Source organism: Pelodiscus sinensis, chromosome 4 (genome assembly GCF_049634645.1).
Source record: "Pelodiscus sinensis isolate JC-2024 chromosome 4, ASM4963464v1, whole genome shotgun sequence".
Lineage (NCBI taxonomy): Eukaryota > Metazoa > Chordata > Testudines > Trionychidae > Pelodiscus > Pelodiscus sinensis.
The window spans coordinates 52,206,838-52,229,659 of NC_134714.1; the positions used below are offsets into that span (position 1 = coordinate 52,206,838).

General features: G+C 42.5%; 1 protein-coding gene and 1 long non-coding RNA gene across 8 annotated transcripts in view; one reads left to right on the forward strand and one right to left on the reverse strand.

Moving 5' to 3' along the window:
* PRKD1 (protein kinase D1) overlaps window positions 1-22,822 on the forward strand; it is a 255,584-nt gene that overhangs the window by 170,539 nt on the left and 62,223 nt on the right. For all 6 annotated transcript variants that reach the window (XM_075926994.1, XM_075926995.1, XM_075926998.1 and 3 more), the window contains one exon: window positions 22,321-22,452. In XM_075926994.1, coding sequence (XP_075783109.1) covers window positions 22,321-22,452 — 132 coding nt within the window. The remainder of the gene's footprint in view (window positions 1-22,320; window positions 22,453-22,822) is intronic.
* Window positions 1-22,822, reverse strand: part of LOC142829117 (uncharacterized) — a 90,806-nt gene that overhangs the window by 37,005 nt on the left and 30,979 nt on the right. The window lies entirely within an intron of this gene.

Genomic DNA, 22,822 nt, shown 5'->3' on the forward strand with positions numbered 1-22,822 from the left:
CTAGAGCCAAAGAATCTCATGGTACAGCTCTCCTTTCCCTTGCTGAGCTGACCTGGCCAGGATTTCATCCACTATGTTTGTTCAGAAACATTCTATCGAAATGCAAGAGAAAGGAAACTTGAAATATATTTGACATGTGACTTTTTTCTAATGCAGGAAAATATATTAAACTATACAAAATCTTTTCAGTTTTCATAAATGTCACATTTTAATACTTCATGGAATGTTACACTGCTGCCAATGTAATTTCGATCCTCTTATCCAAACAGCATGTAACAATATTTTGTCCCAAGACCCCTGTTTTGGAGATTGAGCCCTGGTCTACATTAGAGAATTATTTTGAAATAACTCCCCTTATTTTGAAATTTAAAGTGGAACATCCACAATACCAAGCCTGTTATTTTGAAATAATAACTCCTGCTTTCCATGAGGAATAACTCTTATTTCGAAATAGTTTGAATAAATCTGGGGAGTAGTTATTTCAAAATAGCAGCAGTGGAGCATCCGCACTACCACTATTTTGAAATATCTAATTACTAATTGCTTCCTGGGGCTCAAAAGTCGAGGTAGCCTGTCCACATTAAGGGAGTCTGCCTTGGAATAATTTTGAGGCTTCCATGTAGTATGGACACACTATTTCAGAATAGTTATTTCAGGAGTTATTTCAAAATAAATTATTTCATCAGCCTTGTCAGCCACATTTTAGTCATAACCCCATGACTGCAAGTTTAGCTGGCATCACCATTATATACTGGAAAATGGTGCATGATAAGTTAATGTCAATAGGAAATCACTTAACACGTCAATTTTGCTTGAACTATTATTGACAGTTATTCTTCAATAGATTCTTGCATGTATTCTTTGCTTCTTAATGAGTAGAGAAGTGTGAAAATAAGTACAAAATTTGCATATGCAGCTTGTAAGAGGGAAAATGGAATCTTTCTTTACAAGGAGCAGAATTCTCTTGACATTTTTAAACAAGCCTTTTTGAACCTTAATCATTTCTTACTCATGTCAAGCTCTTATGAGTCAGTTGAAAGCAAAAAGAGTTGGTAATTATAAGCAATATCAGTTTGCATTCTGAAATTTTGCATTACATTTAAAAAATTAGATTTTTATTTGTAGGGGAAATTGTCTGATAGGGGAATTTTCACTGAGGGAACTCCAAATATGTCACCCTTTTAAAACAAAACAAAAAAAACTTGCCTTCTCATGCTGGAAAAAATGAGGTGCTGCCATTTTTCATTGCTGCTATATTGCATTGCCGTATCATGTATCTACTATATATTTGAGAGCGTTTGTGTCTGTCTGTCCGTCTGTTTGTTCAAGAATTCCTCCAAAATGGTAAGAGCTAAGACCAACAATGTGGTATGCAGATTCCTCTTATCATAACTTATCTTAAAGCAAAGTAAAGGTTTGGTTTTGCCAAGAAAATGGGATATGCCTGGAATAAGATTTCTTCTCATAAAACCATACAGAAAAGAGTCAGGTGAAAGCCATAAGAGACTGCCCTAGTCTTCAACCTCCCACCCGCCAGGCACGCTTTAGGAAGGGCAGGGGGGCCTACAGCACCCTTCCCCCTGGATCCATATGGGAACATTGCTGGCATTCCTCACTCTGGTTGAGGGAGGGATGTTATCTACTAACAGCTTGAAACATGTACGTGGTGGGCAGTCAAGGGATATGTACCTCTCTCCTGACTGCCCACTGCAGCTAGAGCAGCCATGAGAGGTGCTTCTCACCTGGTCCCATGCTGCTGGGATAAGAGAGTTCTGGAATAGTCCTCTCTCCCCGGGGCAACCTTCATACTGAACCCCTCATCCCCAGCTCCACCCCACAGCAACGATTTAAATGAAGGAAAACAAAAATTAATTGCATTAAGGACTCAAGCAATGCTAGTTAAATCTTCTAATTTGAAACATTTAACATTTTACAAAAACATCCTTCATCTCCAATACCATCTCTCTTCCTTTCACAAGATATTGGTGAAATCAATGTTTGTTGTTTTGGACTTTGAGTCTTTTCCTTTGCATACATTAGGAGAATTAACTTGATTAGTTCATTAGGATGCTGTTTGTGGGTGTGTTGTATGCTAATAACTTAAATAAGTCAGAGGCCTGGCTAACACTTAAAAGTTTAGTTGGCATAGCCACTGCATCCGGAACGTGAAACATGCATACTTCATAGAACTGTAGCTATGCTGACCTAATTTCCCCAGAGTAGATGTAGATTGATTGACAGAGGAGTACGTCTGTTGACCTTGATGCTACCACTTGGGGAGTTGGGAGTTCCTATACTGTTTGTCTCTGTAAGAAACATCTGTGCTACAATGGTATGACTACGATAGAGTAGTTGTGTCATTGCAGCTCCCATAGTGTAGACATAGCCATAGAGTTTAACAAGTAAATTTAGCCTAACCTCCTGCACATCCTAGGTCCCTAACCTCACCTACGTCCCCTGTGATGAGCCTAATAACCTGGATTAGACCAAAGTATTGGCAATTCTCTGGAGACTAAGGGTATGTCTACACTACCCCACTAGTTCGAACTAGCGGGGTAATGTAGGCATACCGCAATTCCAAATGAAGCCTGGGATTTGAATTTCCCGGGCTTCATTTGCATAAGCGGGGCACCGCCATTTTTAAATCCCCGCTCGTTCGAACCCCGTGCCTCATTCCATGAGGAGTAACGGTAGTTCGAACTAGGAAGCCTAGTTCGAACTACCTAGTTCGTGCCACGTGTAGCCGCGCGGCACGGGGTTCGAATGAGCAGGGATTTAAAAATGGCGGCGCCCCGCTTATGCAAATGAAGCCCGGGAAATTCAAATCCCGGGCTTCATTTGCAATTGCGGTATGCCTACATTACCCCGCTAGTTCGAACTAGCGGGGTAGGGTAGACATACCCTAAGCTATTATGTGCCAGAGGCAGAGAATGTGAGAGGCTGAAGTTCACCAATGCCTGAGGCCCCTGCAGGGGTTGAGAACAGATCTGATTATACATGACTATATGTAGAAAACACTTTTTGGAAGAAAGCTAATTTGCAGTATGAAGTTGGGTATTTAGTTCTGAAAGAGTTAAGGATTTCAGACTTGCAGAAATTAGCTCCATAGCCTACTCCAAAATCCTGTGAATGTTCTGTCTCCTGAAGTCACAATCCTCCCCATCTGAGTCAGCTCTTCCCCATCTGAGTCAGCTCTTCCCCAGTTCTCAAGGAAGTTTGGATATTCATGGAAGTTAATGATCACTGAAAAAGGGGTGATCACAAACATTTAAGAGTCAATCCGAGATAGGGATGTGCATATCAGAATAGAGATTGTGAACTTCTGGAGTCTTTATACAGAAAGAGAGTATGTACTAATGTCTTGTGTGCTAAATAGAAGAGCTATTTTGATTTGTATTAATTGGAGCTTTCTTAGTGTATGTGGTTTCATTCCTGAATCCAAGCTGCAGCTATCAATCTTAGATGTAATGAATGTGTGGATTAGAATATTCTGTGTTGATCAAAAGAATAGGACTTGGAAACCTGGTTCAATGACCAGACTCAGTCTTAGTCTCTTAGGGTGTGTCTAGACTACAGGGTATTTTCAAAAAAAGTGGCCTTTTTTCGAAAAAACTTCCCCTGCGTCTAGACTGCTGCTGCGTTCTTTCCAAAGTAAATAGAAAGAATGCGGCAGTTTTTTCAACCATGAAAAACCTTGTTTTACGAGGAATAACGCCTTTTTTAGAAAGTACTCTTTCGAAAAAAGGCGCTATGTAATGAAAACTGTGCTTTTTCGAAAGAGAGCATCCAGACTGCCTGGGTGCTCTCTTTCAAAAAAGCGGCTTGCTTTTTCGAAAGTACTGGTTGTAGTCTAGATGCTCTTTTTTGAAAGCGGCTTTATTAAAAGTATCTTTCGGAAAAAAACCTCTTTTGAAAGAGGCTTGTAGTCTAGATGTAACCATATTGCCTTAATTTTCCTCTGTGTAAAATTTCAGATATTTACCATGTTAGTGAAATGTTCTCAGTTCTATATATATATATTGGATAAGAAGTAATCAAATAATTATTCAGTAACTTTGACAGAATAATTCACTGTAGTGATTAAGCAGCTCCATTGCTGTTACTTTACTGTAATAAATTGGAAAGCAGTTGCAATGACATATATCCTAGCACTTAATATAATGAAAAGATTCAGTTTATAGTAGATAAACTGGGGAAACAGAACTCCAGATTATAGTTAGGGATAAACAGGAGAGAGGAGTAACTGAGTCATAGTTCAGTTCCAACTGAAAAACTGAAAAAAGTCATAAAAGGAAATGAAATTGTTCAGTAGATTTTTTTTCAGGATAACTGTGATGTGTCTAATTAAGCACACTGTCTTTCTGGCAGCATGGACTTCTTGGAACATTGAAGAGAATTTCCTCAGAACTTTCCCTATGTCTTACCTTGTTTTTAGTTGTGTTTTGATTTTGTAGAATGCTCACGATCTGCTTTGTTGCGTATTTTGACATCCTAGTGTATTTCATCATATAGCATTCTACTCCTTCTAATTATCCAGCCTGGCTATCTATGGAGAATAATGAATTCTATGGCTCTCTGTAGAGTTCTGACTAGTGTTTAGGACACTTGTGTTTTCAGTTTTATTTTATTTGTTTTTTCCCATGAATTTATCAGTGTTTTTTACCACAGCAAGAAAAACAGATGAAAATCAAAATAATGGTTCTAGGTAAATGCTGGGGTTTATTTGGATGGATGGAAAAACAGGGGTAAAAATACTCAGTAGATCTACATTTCTCAAACTAAGGTCTGCAGACCCTTGAGGGTTTGCAGAGGAATTCCAGGGGATCCATGGGCCCTCCTGATTTAACTCTTCCCTCTCCCAGGACTAAGGGAGGTGTGGCTCCTGGAAGAGAGCTCCTAGTCACATGATAGGTCAGGGAGGCTCCATGCCCTACCCCCACCCCAAGTGTCAGCTCTGCAGCTCCCATTGGCCAAGAATTGTGAGAGCCAGTGTCTGTGAGTATGTGTAGCCGGCCAGAGTAAGTCTCAGGTCCGACACTGGGCTCTCAAGGAACAAAATACGCCACACAGGTATCTGTCAAACACAAGTAGTTTATTTCCTGACAGCTAACAGCTGTGCCCCATAAATGGAAGAACAACATAACAACAGAACAAGCGGCATATCTTACGTCCCTTCCTGCAAGCCTGGGACCCCGGGTAGGCTGTGGACGAAGTGGGAGGTTGTCTCAGCTTCTGAGGTGCCGGTACCCAAAGCCCATCGGTAAAGTCCGATTTGCTAGGCTCTGAAGCAGCCTTAAATACAGTTTTTCTGCCTTATTTGGCAGTTTGGAAATTTCCAGGGCTTACTTATTACATGCTGATGTAGGGCTTAGCTGTTAGTTATCAATCTGCTTCTGATCTGGATCTTCTTGTTCTTTGGCCCTGTTTATGTGATCAGTATGTTAGGGTAAACAGAATTGTTTATGCGTTCTTGCCCTTTACCCTTATCTTATACTTGTTCTTGCTATACTGGCAACAATGTTTATCTTAAATGGTGTGTGTTCCCAAAGATTTGCTTTTGGCTCATCAGTTATAGGGAAAAGGGAAAGGGGGGAAAGAATGCAGGCCTACCCACCCCTAAACTAGCATGTGCAAAGTTCTTCCGCAATTGACCACTACAGTATGATGGCAGTGTGCAGAAAATTCCTGGTTGGTCATGCTCCTAGGGGCTACAGGGACCTGGAGGCCAGTTCCTGGGAGCCACAGTAAGAGCCACGAGGACCCTGCACCCCCTCCAACACTCCAGCTCACTGTTCCAGTGAGGAGTATCCTCCTGTCCCCAGACTCTGGGCCCCCCACTTCAAAAAGGATGTGGACACATTGGAGAGGGTCCAGCGGAGGGCAACCAAAATGATTAGGGTGCTGGAGCATATGACTTCTGAGGAGAGGCTGAGGGAGTTGGGTCTGTTTAGTCTGCAGAAGCAAAGAGTGAGGGGGGATTTGATAGCAGCCTTCAACTTCCTGAAGGGAGTTTCCAAAGAGGATGGAGAAAGGCTGTTCTCAGTAGTGAGGAATGTCAGAACAAGGCGCAATGGTCTCAAGTTGTGGTGGGAGAGTTCGAGGTTGGATATTAGGAAAAACTATTTCACTAGGAGAGTAGTGAAGCACTGGAATGGGTTACCTAGGGAAGTAGTGGAGTCTCCATCCCTAGAGGTGTTTAAGTCTCGGCTTGACAAAGCCCTGGCTGGGTTGATTTAGTTGGAATTGGTCCTGCCTAGAGCAGGGGGCTGGACTTGATGACCTTCTGAGGTCTCTTCCAGCTCTATGATTCTATGTGCATGATATTCATCAGTGTGCCCTGGAAGGGGAGGGGCTGGGGACAGCCAGCCTCAAACCGCCCCCCCTCCAACACCCAGATCCATGCAGAGCAGTACTTGGGTGACTATTTAAAGGTCCTGGGGTCCCAGCTGCTGCCACAGTGGCATCAGTAGTGGCTGGAAGTCTTGGTCCCCTTTGAATCACCAGGGGTATGTCTACACTACCCTCCTAGTTCGAACTAGGAGGGTAATGTATGCATACCGCACTTGCTAATGAAGCCCGGGATTTGAATTTCCCGGGCTTCATTAGCATAAGCGGGGAGCCGCCATTTTTAAATCCCCGCTGCTTCGAACCCCGTGCAGCACGGCTACACGGGGCTCGAACTAGGTAGTTCGGACTAGGGTGCCTATTCCGAACTACCGGTACACCTCGTTTCATGAGGAGTAACGGTAGTTCGGAATAGGAACCTAGTCCGAACTACCTAGTTCGAGCCCCGTGTAGCCGCGCTGCACAGGGTTCGAAGCAGCGGGGATTTAAAAATGGTGGCTCCCCGCTTATGCTAATGAAGCCCGGGAAATTCAAATCCCGGGCTTCATTAGCAAGTGCGGTATGCATACATTACCCCACTAGTTCGAACTAGCGGGGTAGTGTAGACATACCCCAGGCTCTTTGGCAGTTCCTCCTATCAGCAGCCTAAATATACTGATTGTTTTCTGTACCTGGAGACAACTGTTGGTGACTGGTGGTACCACAGGAATTGGAACATCTTAGTTGTAGATTGAACAGTGTAGTGTGAGGGAGATTTCTGATTTCCAGTCTTTTATTCAATAATTTTATGTAAGTGAACAGAGGAGTTATATTGGAGATAGACACTTTATTTGTCCTTATTCACAGCTGTGTCAAGAACTACCCACCTAACCTCTTTTGGCTAGTGCAGTCTAATTACCAGGATCTCTTCTGCCCATTAGTAGTTCTTTCAGTTGATCATCACAAGGAATTTACTGTGTTCGCTGTTGGAAAGATAGACTTCTTCCAGGTAAGCTTTCCGCTGTTGTATTAGTGTGTATAAGGCTAGGGATTCTGACAAACTGTCTGTTCCTGGCCAGGTACAGAGATAATTTATCACTGGTTGACTGAAACTTAAATGCATTTCTGTCCTCTATCCATGCTAAATCAGTGAGATGTTGGTGAGACCATTGCTAACAGACTTATTGATTACTCGTTTTGTAAGAGTGCAGACCATCTTCAAACATATAGAGCAATGGTTCTCAAAATATTTGGTCCGCGGCCCACCCCACTCAACACATACCTTTCCACATAGCACCAGCCAACCACTCATGATGACAAGGTGCAGGTGGAGGTGGAGGGTGCAGGAGCGGGCTGGCGGTGGGAGGTGGGGTCTGGCCAGAAGGTTGAGTGCAGGAGTGCACTGAAGATTGGTGGGTCTGTGCATAAGGGAGCCAGTGAGCCAGATCCAGCCTGCAAAGCTCAGGGGCTCTCCCCACTCAGCTTGAAGCCAGCCTTTGTGCTTCAACCTCATGGGGTGGGTGCAGGGCTGGAGCACCAGCATGGCTCTCTGCTGCAGGGGAGAGGCCTGAGCCCGCGACCCACCTGCAAGTCTGCAGCCCGCATTTTGAGAACCATTGATGTCAAAGATCACTACCTCCTCACTTGAAAAAAAATCTTTGCTCTGTGCTTCTCAATTGTTGTCTAGTCATTAGACTTCCATTTTTAGTGCAAGTAGTTAAAAAGGTCATTTGTTTTTTCTGCTTCAGTATTCCTTGACACTAGTTACATTCTGGATATGGCGTAATCATTGATTTGTTCCTTCTTTTGGAATTGATAAACGATGGTGCTATGTGGTATGCAATTGGCCATCTGGCTTTCTTGATCATACCAGAATTTATGATTTTGCTACAAAAGAGTATGAGGTGATTCTTCAGCTACTAACAGATATTGTACATGTGTAGACCTCACCCTGTAATGATTGCAGCAACTATCTTTGGAATAGAGGAGTCAACTAGAAGATGGTGGTGTTATTTAGAGACCAAAGCATTCATGTTGTAAGAGGTTAACATTTTGAAAAATACGCATAATATAATTTTAGTTATGCCTGTATTTGTCTTCTTACTGTAGATTAATTTGAAAAATATCGAGACTCATTTTGTAGGTGTCAGTGCTATCCACTTTTTGGTGAAAGTTAATTGTTGCACTTTAAGCAGACAGATGTTGAAACTGCCTTAAGTTGTAGATTTCATTCGCCTTTAGCTCCTTTCCACACATTTAAAAAAAACACTAAAACTTTAAAACACTACTTTTCAATTATAACCACATATAGATCACTTTGTAGATAGAAGAGGATGGAAGACTCTCTCTTTATGGTTTAGGAATTAAGTCATGCAATTTGCCTTTTAAAATATTTTGTCTTTCTAATTGCTGCATTTTTTTAATTTCTTTGGACTCTCAAAGTATATCAAGCAGAATCTGAGTGGTCTGCAGCCAGTGGAGTGGTACTCAATAAAATTATTCAATTAAAAATTTTGCTGAAACTTTAACCTTAAAAATATTAAAGCGACATTAGTGTAACTCTCATAACCTTGAGCTTTGTGATTTTTAGATGGACAGAAGAAGAACAAGTGTGAGTATGTGGGTAGAGTGTACATATGATGTTATTTTGGCCAAATATTTTACAGCAAGTTCTAAAAAGTGGTAGCGTTGACAAGGTAAGATTCACTTCACTTAGTGTTTAAAAGAATGTTGGTCTATTTCCAAAGTAGCTGTAATTAGCACCTTATTTTTATTTCTGATTATGCAGGAGAAGACAGACTGTCTGCTGAACTGAAGGCTTACCTTAACCACATCTTATTTTTTGCCAGAATTAAGCATGCTCTTTTTTTCCCCCTCAGTTCTGTTTAGTATGATATAACTCAGTCTCTCTCTTTTTTTAAATGTTTTGTGTGTGGTCATTTTGATCTACGATAACAAATCCTGTAATAGCCCAATAGATTGTTCAAGTACTGTACTTCAGCAGCCTACTCTTTAATTGACCCTGTCTCATTCGAGGAAAAAGCTTTGAAGTCCTGAGCCAAACATAGAGAACTCATGATACATGCTGTACTCTTATTTTTTAAATGGCTGTTTCATTGCGTATTTGCCCTTTAACTATGGCAGTATCCTCTGATTAGCATGTTGAATCCACATCAAGTGCTTATCTTAACAATGCAAAAAGTATTCATCACAGAAAGCAGACGTCCATATTAATACAAACACACATTTTTATGACATGAACAAAATCTATTTTGTTCCCCCATTAGCATTTCAAATTAGATATTTAATTTTCTCTGCTCCTCAGCTTTTGGTGTGTGTGTGGATATACTTCATCATATGTAGCATAATAGCAAAGCTTTTGCCTCAGATGGAAGTGCATTATAGATAATGACAAGGAGTTCACAGTAATATCACTTTTTTATGTCTGAGGTAATTGGTTTAGTTAGCTTTTTTTTTTTTTTTTTTTTTTTGAGATTCAGAGAAATATAGTTAAATCTTCCCTTTCCCCCCAATCTTGTGGTTGTGACATCAGCTGAAACAGTGTAATGCTTTCTTGGTTGTGAAATCACAGACAGTGCAGCATTCATAGGATTTACCTATGCCTCACCAGATTCCTACAAAACCCTCTGTTGCTTTTTACCCTGTTACTGATCTTTCACCTCCACTAGCTGCAGCGGACCCCGGTTTGGCTGGTTCTAGGGGTAGGCAATTGAGGGGATGGAAGGAGAAGTCTCCCTGGACACCCACATTACAGGAAGTGCCATACAACTGTATTGCTCAGCTTTCGCTTTCTCTCATTTTCTGATTGGCCAATTGATTGTTGGTTGGATGGCCACTTATTTGTTTGGGCTCTTTTGGAGGTACAAGGAGTATCTTTAGGGGTACAAGGAGAATCTCTGAAATGGCTAGGGCCGCTCCTGGGCACCGCACTCAGTTGAACCCACCTTCACATCCCTTCTATTACTTGATTAACTGGCTATACCAATCAGTTGAGGTATGTTCTGTGTTATGTCCTAGTATGCTGGGTTTAACAGCATATTTCCTTGTATTGAACAGATTATGTCCTTCTATATAAGATGATTCAGAAGAAGACACAAAATACATCATGGTAGGCAAATAAAAGAATAACCTTCGGTGTACTCTGAAGTAAGGATGTTAGTAAGGAGTAGACTACATGCTTCCCCCACCCCGTTGCCTCTGTATGAGAGGCAGTAAGGGCGGGGATGGAGGGGGATAGGGGTCGCTTAAGAGCTGGTTCTTCCCAACACTGTCTCCATGGTGCCCCCTGCCTGACCTCCCTCCCCCGGCTACCTCTGCGAGGGGGATAGGGTAGGTGTGGGCATCCCAGCGGGGAGCTGAGCTCCCTCCTCCCACAGAGAGGGGCTGCTACCACCTAGCACCCCCTATTCAAGGCGACTGGAGCTGGCCACCGTGAACTGGGCTGCTGGCCTCAGCATGAGCCAGGACCGAGCAGTTCTGGCTCCCGCTGGTCCAGGACACTGCGCCTCCGCACGGTGGCTCTTACTACATTTACAATATGGAGTTACAGCACGGGTGGCTCCCAGAGCCAGTGCACATGCACAGGGACTGCTCAGTTCCAGCTTCAGCTGGCTCTGGGAGATACCCCGCTGTGGCTCTGCAGAGCAGCCCCTTATCTACTAATCAATACAATCAATACAAATTGTATCAACTACACGATTAGTCAGATAACTGAAATTTAACATTCTCACCCTGAAGTAGAAGAGCATATGTCAGAACAAAAACAAAACAATTATAGCCATTCCCATTATTTTTGCAACATATTCTACTAACCTTTAAACCGGTGATATTATGTTTCAGTGAACTCCACAGATTACTCATGAGCTGTATTTTTAAAAACTATTTTCTTTTATCTGTATTAAGCTCATTGCATTTTCATTTCATTCTCTTTCCTTTGGTACTTTTACTATGAAGGAAGGTAATCCTTGCTCTAATTTCTCTGTACTGTTCTTTATTTTGCAGACATTTATTGTGTTTTCTCTACTCATCTCCTCTCTAAACTAAACTGTTCCAATCTTTTCCACATATTGAAATCTCTTCCATGTGTCTAGTAATTTGTTTCCCATATCTGAATTTCTTCTTTTTCTATTCTATCTTCTTTTCAGGTAGGGTGACCAGAACAAAACACAATATTCCTAGCGAGGACACACTACTGAATTATATAATGGCATTATCATGTTTTCAGTATTTCTTCATGTTCATTTTTTTAATATATCATGCATGAAATCCTGGTCCCTTTGAAGTCAATGGCAAAACTCCCACAAATTTCAATGGATCCAGGATTTCACCCTCCAGCATGATGTGTTCTTGACCTCCACTACTCACTGAGCAGAGATTTCCATTTAACTTGCACACAATGATTCTCAGGCAGTCTCATGATCCTGTGCAAAGAATATGAGGCCTGGGACCATGCCTAAATTAACCCATCACTGGGCCCTCAGCAAAAATATATGGATGTTGCTTAACTAACCCCCTCCAATCCAGTTCAGTCAGTAACTGGCTCCTGCAGTATTGATGCTGCCCTATTAACTCGCTCATGTCTTCCTCTGTCATCTCTACTGTGTAGGTACTCACCTCCATGTACTTTCCAACACCTGGATCACGGTGAAGCACTGGTCTGGTTCAGTTACTAGTGCAGTAGCTGGCCCCATGGCAGCACAGAGGAGAAGCCACTTTGGCTGCCCCACCGCTTGCCCCTCCATCATAGTGGGAGGAAAGAGGATTTAACTAAGCTGTGTGCACTGGGAGCTAGCTTACTCACACACCAGCTCCCAGCTGCTGGCCCTACTCCAGGGAGCCAGCTGCCACTCCACAATGCAGGCTGTGATACAGAGCCAGAAGTGCAGAGCAGCAGCCAGCTACCAGGGAGCCAGTGCACACTGGGAGCAGGCTTATAAAATGGCTCTTGGTACGTACCAGCTCCCAACTTGCTCCTAGCCCTGCTCCCAGGAAGCTGGCTGCCACCCCATGCTGCTGGCTCTGTATGAGAAGCTTCAGTGCAGGGTGGCAGACAGCTCCCCAGGAATAGGGCCGGGAATTGGCGTGTAAGCATTACAGAAACTGATAAGTTCATGCTTATCGGTCAACTGTTTGAATGGCCACACCCTTAGGGTACGTCTACACTAGCCCCTAGATCAATTAAGGGAGGCTAATGAGGGCGACCGAAATTGCAAATCAAGCCCGGGATTTAAATATGCTGCACTTGATTTGCATATTCCCAGCCGGTCGCCATTTTAGAAATTGAGTAGCCCAAAGTAACTGCCCACGTCTACACGCGGCAGTGAAACGGGATTCTTATTTAAAGTCCCTAAATCAAAATAGCTGGTAAACCTCATTACAGGAGAGCTCTTCTCTGAGAGCTTCCCACGAGAATAGAGGACAAGGGCAGCTATCCATTGAGGACTGTCCATACATAGAAATGCATTTCCTCCCATATCTGGTCCAGGTTGGGTGAGACTTTAGAAGTGAAAACTAAGGACCTGGCTCCAGTGAAGTCCCCAAAAGCAGAGGGCTAGATAAGTAAAAAGAAATATCTGTCAGTCACCTTATGCAAAGAACTAAGCTAATTCAAACTAGTGCATCTAGACTTAAAAACTAGTTCAAATTAGCATTTTTCAGATTCGAACTAGCATGTCCACATTGAGTGGACCCTGAACCGAGGTTAAGGATGGCCAGAAGCAGTGCTGGCAGGGCATCAGATTAGGACTTAGAGCGTGGAGCTGCTGTCTCAGGCTAGCCGAGGGCTGTGCTTAAAGGGACCCGACCCCCACCCCAGACAGACAGTTCTCAGGGGTTCCCCACTTGCAAAGCAGTCCTGGCTTGGAGTGCCCTGAGTGCCCACACTCAGCACATCACAGCACTCGGCCATCAGCCCGGCTGCACTTGCCGCAGGCTGCCATCCGGGGGGGTCATTCGGAGGGCTGCAGGAGAGTTTCCACCCTGAGGAGCCCGCAGAGCCACCCCAGTCCTCCTCATCGGGGGCTCGTACCCCATTCCTCCTTCACATCCTTCCACTTACCCGTCCCTAGCCCCCCTTCCTGATGTCCAAAATAAAGGACACGTGTGGTCAAAAATAGAAACTTTCTTTATTGAACAAAACTCGGGGAGACTGGGAAAAGGAGGTGGGAGAGGGGAAGAGAAAGGGTGGGAGAGGGGAGGGCAACTAAAATGATCAGGGGTTTGAAATAGGTCCCATATGAAGAGAGGCTAAAAGGACTGGGACTTTTCAGCTTAGAAAAGAGGAGAATGAGGGGGGATATGATATAGGTCTATAAAAGCATGAGTAGTGTGGAGAGGGTGCATAAAGAAAAGTTCTTTGTTAGTTCCCATAATAGAAGGACTAGAGGACACCAAATGAAATGAATGGGTAGCAGGCTTCAAACTAATAACAGAAAGTTCTTCACAAAGCAAACAGTCAACCTGTGGAACTCCTTGCTGCAGGAGGCTGTGAAGGCTAGACCTATAACAGAGTTTAAAGAGAAGTTAGATAAATTCATGGAGGTTGGGTCCCTGTAGTGCTATTAGCCCGGGGGTAGAAATGGTGTCCTTGGCCTCTGTTTGTGGAAGGCTGGAGATGGATGGCACGAGACAAATGGCTTGGTCACTGTCTTCGGTTCATCCCCTCCAGGGTACCTAGTGTTGGCCACTGTCGGCAGACAGGCTACTGGACTAGATGGACCTTTGGTCTGACCCAGTACGGCCATTCTTATGTTCTTATGTTCTAAGCTCAGGGCTCAGGGTCGGGGGTCTCACTGGACCACCTTGATTTTCATGCAAACCTGCTCCTGGGTGGCCAGGCTGGCAGCTATCCTACCCTAGACGTCCACTTTCCTGTGCCTAGTGTGGAGGTCGTGGACGTTGGAGGCTTCCCCCCAAACCTGGATGAGGTCCACGATCTCCGCACTAGACCAGGCGGGTGCCCACCTCTTGCGGCCCCGGGCAGGCTCCTTGGAGCCACCAGCCTGGTCCCGGGAAGAGGCGGAGGGCTGGGTGGCAGCGGGTGGCTGGTTCGTGCCGACCGGTCAGTTTAACGTCTGTCCCAGGGAAGATAATGGAGCAGGTAATTAAGGAAATCATATGCAAACACTTGGAAGGTAATAAAGTGATAGGGAATAGCCAGCATGGGTTTGTGAAGAACAAGTCATGCCAAACTAATCTGATAGCTTTCTTTGATAAGATAACGAGCCTTGTGGATAAGGGAGAAGCGGTGGATGTCATATACCTAGACTTTAGTAAGGCATTTGATACGGTCTCGCATGATATTCTTATTGATAAACTAGGCAAATATAACTTAGATAGGGCCACGATAAGGTGGGTGCATAATTGGCTGGATAACCGTAGTCAGAGAGTGGTTGTTAACGGTTCTAAATCCTGCTGGAAAGGGATAACAAGTGGAGTTCCTCAAGGGTCTGTTTTGGGACCCATACTGTTCAATATCTTCATCAATGATGTAGATATTGGGATAGAGAGTACGCTTATTAAGTTTGCAGATGATACCAAACTGGGTGGGGTTGCGACTTCTTTGGAGGATAGGGACATAATTCAGAATGACCTTAGCAAGTTAGAGAAATGGTCGGAGGTAAACAGGATGAGGTTTAATAGAGAGAAATGCAAAGTGCTCCACTAAGGAAGGAACAATCAGTTCCATACATACAAGATGGGAAGCGACTGTCTAGGAAGGAGCATGGCAGAAAGGGATCTAGGGGTCATAGTGGACCACAAGTTGAATATGAGTCAACAGTGTGATGCTGTTGCAAAAAAAGCAAATATGATTCTAGGTTGTATTAACAGGTGTGTTGTAAGCAAAACTCGTGAAGTCATTCTGCCGCTCTACTCTGCACTAGTTAGGCCTCAGCTGGAGTACTGTGTCCAGTTCTGGGCGCCACATTTCAAGAAAGATGTGGAGAAATTGGAAAGGGTACAGAGAAGAGCGACAAGAATGATTAAAGGTTTAGAGAACATGACCTATGAAGCCAGGCTTCATGAACTGGGCTTGTTTAGTTTGGAAAAAAGAAGATTAAGGGGGGACATGATAGCGGCTTTCAAATATCTAAAAGGGTGTCACAAGGAGGAAGGAGAAAATTTGTTCCTCTTGGTTTCTGAGGACAGGACAAGGAGTAATGGGCTTAAAGTGCAGCAGGGGAGGTTTAGATTGGACATTAGGAAAAAATTCCTAACTGTCAGGGTGGTCAAATATTGGAATAAATTGCCAAGGGAGGTGGTGGAATCTCCCTCTCTGGAGATATTTAAGAACAGGTTAGATAGACATCTGTCAGGGATGGTGTAGACGGAGCTTGATCCTGCCTTGAGGGCAGGGGGCTGGACTCGATGACCTCTCGAGGTCCCTTCCAGTCCTATGATTCTATGATTCTATGGTGCAGGGTCTGCTGGCTGGGTGCTGGCAGGCTTGCACCTGGCATGGGCACCGTAGCCAGACTGTGCCCCTTTAAGGGCTCCGGGGCCGGGAGGAGGGCAGACAAGTTTCCCTGATGGTGCCCAGAGTGGCCACGAGGGAAAGCTGGGAAGGGCTAGCCTCCCACTAGTTCGAATTAAGTGGCTACAGAGCCCTTAATTCGAACGACTTAATTCGAACTAGGCGTTAGTCCTCGTGGAATGAGGTTTACCTAGTTCAAATGAAGCACTCCGCTAGTTCGAATTAAGTTCGAACTAGCGGTTTGTATGTGTAGCGCCTATCAAAGTTAATTCGAACTAATGTCTGTTATTTCGAATTAACTTTATAGTGTAAACATACCCTGAGACTACTTTACTGCAATAGCAGATAGGTCAAGTTGGCAAGCCATACCCTTCCTGAGAATTTTTAAAGGGTGCTACAAGCTAGCAAACATTTCTGCCCTTGGAGGTGTCACAGCTCATTCCATGAGAGCACAAGATGCCTCCACAACACCCTGTTAGACATTCCACTACAGGACATCTGCAGGAGAGTAGCCACCTTGAGTTCAATCCATGGGTTTGTAACTCGCTTTGCTGTAGTTCATGCTCCAGCTGCAGATACAGTGGGATTTACAGGATTGTAATTATCTTTGGATCCTCTTGGATTGTATTTAGAAGAGGAACAGGAGAGATGTCAACCCACACTGACTTTTTTACCCTTTTCTGGAGTTCAAGGATAGCTACTGCACATGTGTGAGCCAATGGACATTGTTCTGAAGAACCTACAGACTCAGGCTCATGGAGTGCATGTGTCCCTGCTTGTGGAATACAAATAGAGACCACACATCTGAAAGAACCTCCAGTTACAGTAAATAACCTCCCCCTTTACTGAGGTACCTAAGCTGATCAAAAGCAGTTATCTGTCATTAGTATTAATATGAAAGACAATTAGAAAAACAGTTTATTGTTATGTAATTCATACATTATGTTCTCAAAGGATTCTGTGTAATTTGTAATAGTCTGAAATGTTTTTTACCTGCCATACTCAGTATTGCTTCTCCAAGTTCCAATTTTCCAATTTTTTATGAAAAACCTTGTTAAGAGTTTTGTAAGAGCTACCATTTCTATTAGGGATGCTATTATTCCCCAGTTACACGTTTCCAAGATTCATCAAGTAATCTCTGTCATTTGTTTTGGGTTTTTTTCATTCACCTTGGAACAGAACAATGGACTGTGAATATAATAAGTCAGAGGGGAATAAGTATAAATGTAATGGAGACATTGTGTTTAGTGAATTTGTCTATCATATGATTTTTATTTAAAATTTGATTATATCAAAGTAAGATATAAGCTATTGCTTTACTGTCAGACACTTGAATACAGTCAATGTCCATTTGGATCGATATCTTAAATTACCTTTAATTACTGTAGTCATTTTGTTTTCCTGTGCTAAATGATTATCTCTAAAGTGCAATTTTATGATTAGCAAAGACTGAATGTATAAACTAAGCTAGGGCTGATTTTCCCCTGGAGTATAAAACAGGTACATTTGTAATGAAAGGATGTTATGCTTAGATTTCAAATGAATTCAAAGTCTGCTCTGCTTTATAAGTTGTATTTTTAATACTGTTTAATCATTCTAAAATTAACAGAAGAATATTAAAATTGAACTTTAGACATACAGAAGTTAAAGATCAGTCATTGGCTGCTCATGAATATTAATCCTTTTCCTCTCAGAAAATTAAAAAAACTCTATGTATACGTTAAGCAAATGTTTTTGAATTATTTAACCATCCATATTTTATTGCTTAGGCCTCAATGATATAAAGCTGTGGTGGATAAATAAGGATATTAATTTCATTATGGGATTTCCTTATAACTAAATTTTACACAGTTCAAAGGTGTTTACATAAATGTCCAAAATATAGAATGGACAGACATTTTTCCCATCTGGGTTTCCTTATTCCAGTATAAATGTATTTGTGTTAAAATGGTACATATTACTAATAAACAAATTTAAGTAGGGACAAAGACAAATTAACTTTGAAGAAACAAAATGTAAATTGTTTCTTCCTTTTCATTCAGTGAACGAAACAGTGGACCAGGCAGTTGTGTACATTTAATTTGCAGGGAAGACACAGTTTTCATTGGATGAGATTATTGGGCCCAAAACATAAAAGTTAAAAACATCTCCCTCTCTTTTGGTGTAATGAAAGAACAGTAAATTCATTAGTCAATTATGGTTGGATGAATGAATCCTTCCCAAAGTTCTTCTTGCTTTTATGTTCAAGAACATTTTAGGGATGCTTGAATAGATGGCAACAAATGAGTTTTCAGTTTCCCTATGATGAACTGAATCCTTAAACATTTCCAAGTTTAGCATTTACTTCTATGAGCAAGATTAAGATTTTTCCACAGGTTGGGTTGGGTTTTTTTTTAAGTAAAAGTCATGGAAAAGATGCAGGCAATAAACCAAAATTAACAGAAGTCCATGACCTGTCTGTGACTTTCACTGAAAAGAAGGGGGAGGGAGGAGTGACAGCTGGAGCTCCATAGGGGGAGGAGGGATTGGCAGCCTCAGCCCCATAGCCATGGGAGGAGAAAAGCACACAGTCCTGGCTCCAGCCACTGACAGCTGAAGCCGAATTAGTCACGGAGGACCTATAAAGACACGGAATCCATGACCTCTGTAACTAAATTGTATCATTGACTCATATTTCAAAGGTATTTAGGCATTGAGGCACTTAGCCCAAATATTTTTTTCTGTTCCTGCCAGCCAGCTTTTATTTTTACATACAGGCACACAGTGAAGGATCTGAAAGTTGAAACTTCGAACGTAAATTATCCATGTTACCTTTGCTAGGTGGGTGGGTCTGCAAGTGTCTATCATCATAATAAAGTTACAAACAACGAAAAAATAATTTTTGAATAGTTTAAGGAAGAGCCTAATAACATCTTGCTCCTTTGGGGCTTCTCTCACTGGAAAGTGAGGTCATGGTAAAACATGATATTGGATCATGATTAAGCTCTTCTGAAACTGGCTTGCTGATAAATGAGTCTTCACTGGAGCATCGAGTGAATAGAAAATACTTCAGACATGCAACAAGACCAAGTTCATAGCTGCTTATATTTTCCTGGCTATTTGTATTTGAACGCTGAATACTTAATGCTTCATTAATTGTTTTGCATTTAACTTTGTTACAGATAAAATTATTCTGTTTAATATTCTGCTAACAGTCCGAATTAAACAACAAATACAGTAGGCCATCCCTTACATAAGTGCTACAAAGCTCAATTTGTATGCCAAGTGTATGAGCCACGATGATCTGTCAATTAATCTGCAGGGACCCCAGCTGAATCAATTACAGATTTAATAGAAAGGATGCGAATTCTTTCTTTACCACTTGAGTCAGCCTGGGAGAAAGAAATGATAATATTGATGAACAAGTTATAGGAATATATTACATGACCAGGATGGTGATAGTGACTGAGAAATGCTAAGGGAGATTAGAGAAGCTATATTTAAAAAAAAAATCAATAATTTTGATTGACCCATTTTGACTGGGTACACGTCATCTCAGAATGGGATGCAGAGATAAAATTTTTTGCCACCTTAAATTGGACCACTTGAAAATAATGACCGTAATTAGCATCTTGTATTTCCTGTAGGAACCATCCCTGGCATGCAAGTTGGTATGATCCTGACCAGCGCCAGCATTCCCTCAGTAGTTTGGCCTACTTGACAGTGACAGGTGCCTGGACAATGGCCCCTCTGGAACCCATGGCCATTTTCCCAAGGTGCTCAGTGGAGATGTTCCTATTCGGTGGCCTCTGCCACCTCTTCAAGCAGAATCTGATCCAGCAGCCTACAGCATGCAACCTGCTGGTGCTAAAGGCAAAGACCTGTGTAGGATTCCTCCTTTTCTTCTGACGAGGCCTGTGGCAGGACCTAACATAGCACCCTCTCACAACAACTGTAAGGTTCTTCTTAGGAGAGTGACACAAAACTGGATTTCTAGATGGAGAAGGTTAAGGAATCCTCCTGTTTTTTGGTGGACATCTTGACTGCAGCAGACCAATCAAGAGTGGCCTTAACAAAGCCTTATGACAAACTCCCACAGTGAAAAAGATAGAAAATAAGTACTTTGTCCTGGCTACGGGATAGGAATTTTTATATACTTTTCCCCCTAACCTCCTCCAGGGTCCTTGGCAATCATGGCTGCCAATGAGTGAGAGCAATAGGAGTTACTAGGGGCAACCCCTAAGGCAAAGGACTCAAAGAAGCTAGACCTGTTTGGGAGGAAGGTCTACTCAACTGGAGAGGTTGCAGCTCAGGATTGTGAACAAACAAGCAGGTTCTGACTTTAACACTTTGCATTCCTTATTAAAGTTTAAGGACTTGATGCTCCAAGAGGCCAGATGGGAGTTCTCCTGTTTGATGAAGGAGGGGAAGTCTCTAGTGATCTTCCTGAGCAGGCAAGGGGCTCAGGCTTACCCTTACCTCCATGACTGGCTGGTCAGAAGCAGGTTAGGACTCAAGTAGAATCCAGCACACATCTCATCTAGTCATCCTTCTTGGATATAGGCCTACTAATGCATATGCAGAAATCTGCACTTTAACTGGCAGAGAGGATAGAATTAATAAAAGTGGTGCTTAACTCTGTCCAAACCACAGCCTTTCTCCAAGAAGGGCAGATTCAGGCAACCATGATGCTTATAGAGCGCCTCAAGGATTACCTGATTATGAATTCATAGAATTCTCTCTGCATATCAACATTAGGGAGCTGAGGGCAGTCTGTTTGTCTTTTCAGGCCTTCTGGCATCATGTTGCAAGCAAGAATGTGTTGGCTGCCTCCTATCACCAGGCATGGAGGAGCTCTCTCTTCTCTTCTGTCTCAGGAGGCAGTTTGTTTGTGGAATTTTTTCATAGCCTACTTGATTCATCTCAAGGCCTCCTCCTACCAAAAGCACAAAACAAGCGGGCAGATCATCTCAACAGATCCTTCTCCAATTACCACAAGTGGTCTTTTCATCCTGACATTGTGAAGGTAGTTTTCCAGTGCTGGGGAACTCCCCAGATAGATCTGTTCATGGCAAAGCATAACAAGAAGTGACTCCAGCTTCCTTCTGGGTCACAGGCCCAGGTCACTCTTGGATGTTTTCCTTCTTCCAGGGATGGCTCAGTTTTTCTATTCAGTCCCTCCTAATCAAGTTGGGCACAAGGTTCTGCTGAATATCAAACAAGACCAAGTCCCAATAATTTTGCTTGCTCTGTCGTGACCCACCAGTGTTGGATTGCCACTCTTCTGGACCTCTCAGTGATTATACTGATTCCACTACCTCCACTTCTAGACTTGATCTCTCAGGATTATGGTTGTCTACTTCACCTGAACCTTTTTTCCCTCCATCTGACAGCATGGATGCTCCATGACTAATGCCCGCAGAATCTTCCCCCAAGGCTCTTACCTGGCAAAGTGGAAGTAGTTCTCCATCTAGTCTTCCTACATGTCTGACGTATATAATCATCACTGCCATTCATTTTAGTGTATCTACTGCACTTTAAACTGCAGGGTTTAAGTGTGGCATTGATTAACGTCCACTTGGAAGCAATATCTGCTTTTCACCTTTCAGTGAATGGCCAGTCTGTCTTTTGAACCACATCTCTAACTCTTTCTTTCAGAGCCTTGGGAGGTTGTACCCCTAGGTGAAGCAGCCAGTTCCCCCCGGAACCTTAGTCTGGTCTTATCAAAGCTTACAGGCGCCTTGTTTGAGTTGTTAGCAATGTGCTTACTGATCTCTATCCTGGAAGGTGATCACCTTCATTGTTTATATTATAAAGCTCTGATAAAAGATCAGTATTATTCTAAGAAATACACAAATGAGAAAGGAAAGTGTAAAATAGGCTGCAACTTTAGTGAGCATATGAGGGACTGGCAAATATACAGTTTGAACCTCTCTAGTCTGGCACACTCTGGTCCATGGTATAGCATGATTTTAGTTATCCAGATGTCTATTTTTTATGGGTGTGTCCAAGTTTCCCTATGGTCAGAAAAAGTGTGTTTACAGCCACCAGACCTGGCTCTCAGTGTTTTGTGCTGTTATATAGCACTAAATTACTCCTAAATGTCATCTGAGAGCCCAGTTAGCAGGGGAAATGTTGGTAATCCTGCTAGACAATATTATTGATGTTCCATGGTCCCGCAAATTCTCTGGCTTGGCACCAGTCAGGTCCTGAGGGTGCCAGACTAGAGAGGTTTAGTCTGTACTTGGAAGCTTACTTCTAACATTTTATAACATTCATTTTGGTATAGGGTATTATATTTACAAGCAATTGCAAATATTTCTCTTTCTGTATATTAAATTCTGCATGAATAAAGAGTCGTTCTATATAGAATAATGACCACAAGAAAAACTCAAGATAACGATTATATTTAAATCATCTCGTAAAAAATATCAAATTACCTCTATTCATAACATTTCACCTGATAATACAGATTAGTTATGATATTAATTAGCTTTATCTTTTATCTGTTCTTGTTTTTACAGCTTCTGCCACATTTGAAGACTTTCAGATCCGTCCTCATGCTCTATTTGTTCATTCGTACCGAGCACCAGCCTTCTGTGACCACTGTGGAGAAATGTTGTGGGGCCTTGTGCGTCAAGGACTTAAATGTGAAGGTAAGTTACATATTCTTTTCAATCTCAGTCAGAGTCTGGAAGTAAGCATGCCACTCCTGCACTTGACAGGATTTCAGAATAAGGTGAGGACCAGAAGAATTCTAAAATAAAGCAGGAAAGAATGACGAGAGTGCATCCCCTCCTCTCATAATTCTTCTGGTCTCCAAGGGACATCCCATAATACATTGTGAAAACTGGTCACTTTATAGTGAGTCTTGAGTCAATCAAAGGGACCTCTGAATACTTACTAAGACATCAAAGCAGCACAATCAGTGCAGCACAGTGGTTTGTGGACATATGGAGTAAAATCCTGGCTTCACTGAAGTTGATGGGAGTTTGATTTCCATGGATCCAGGATTTTACACGTCTT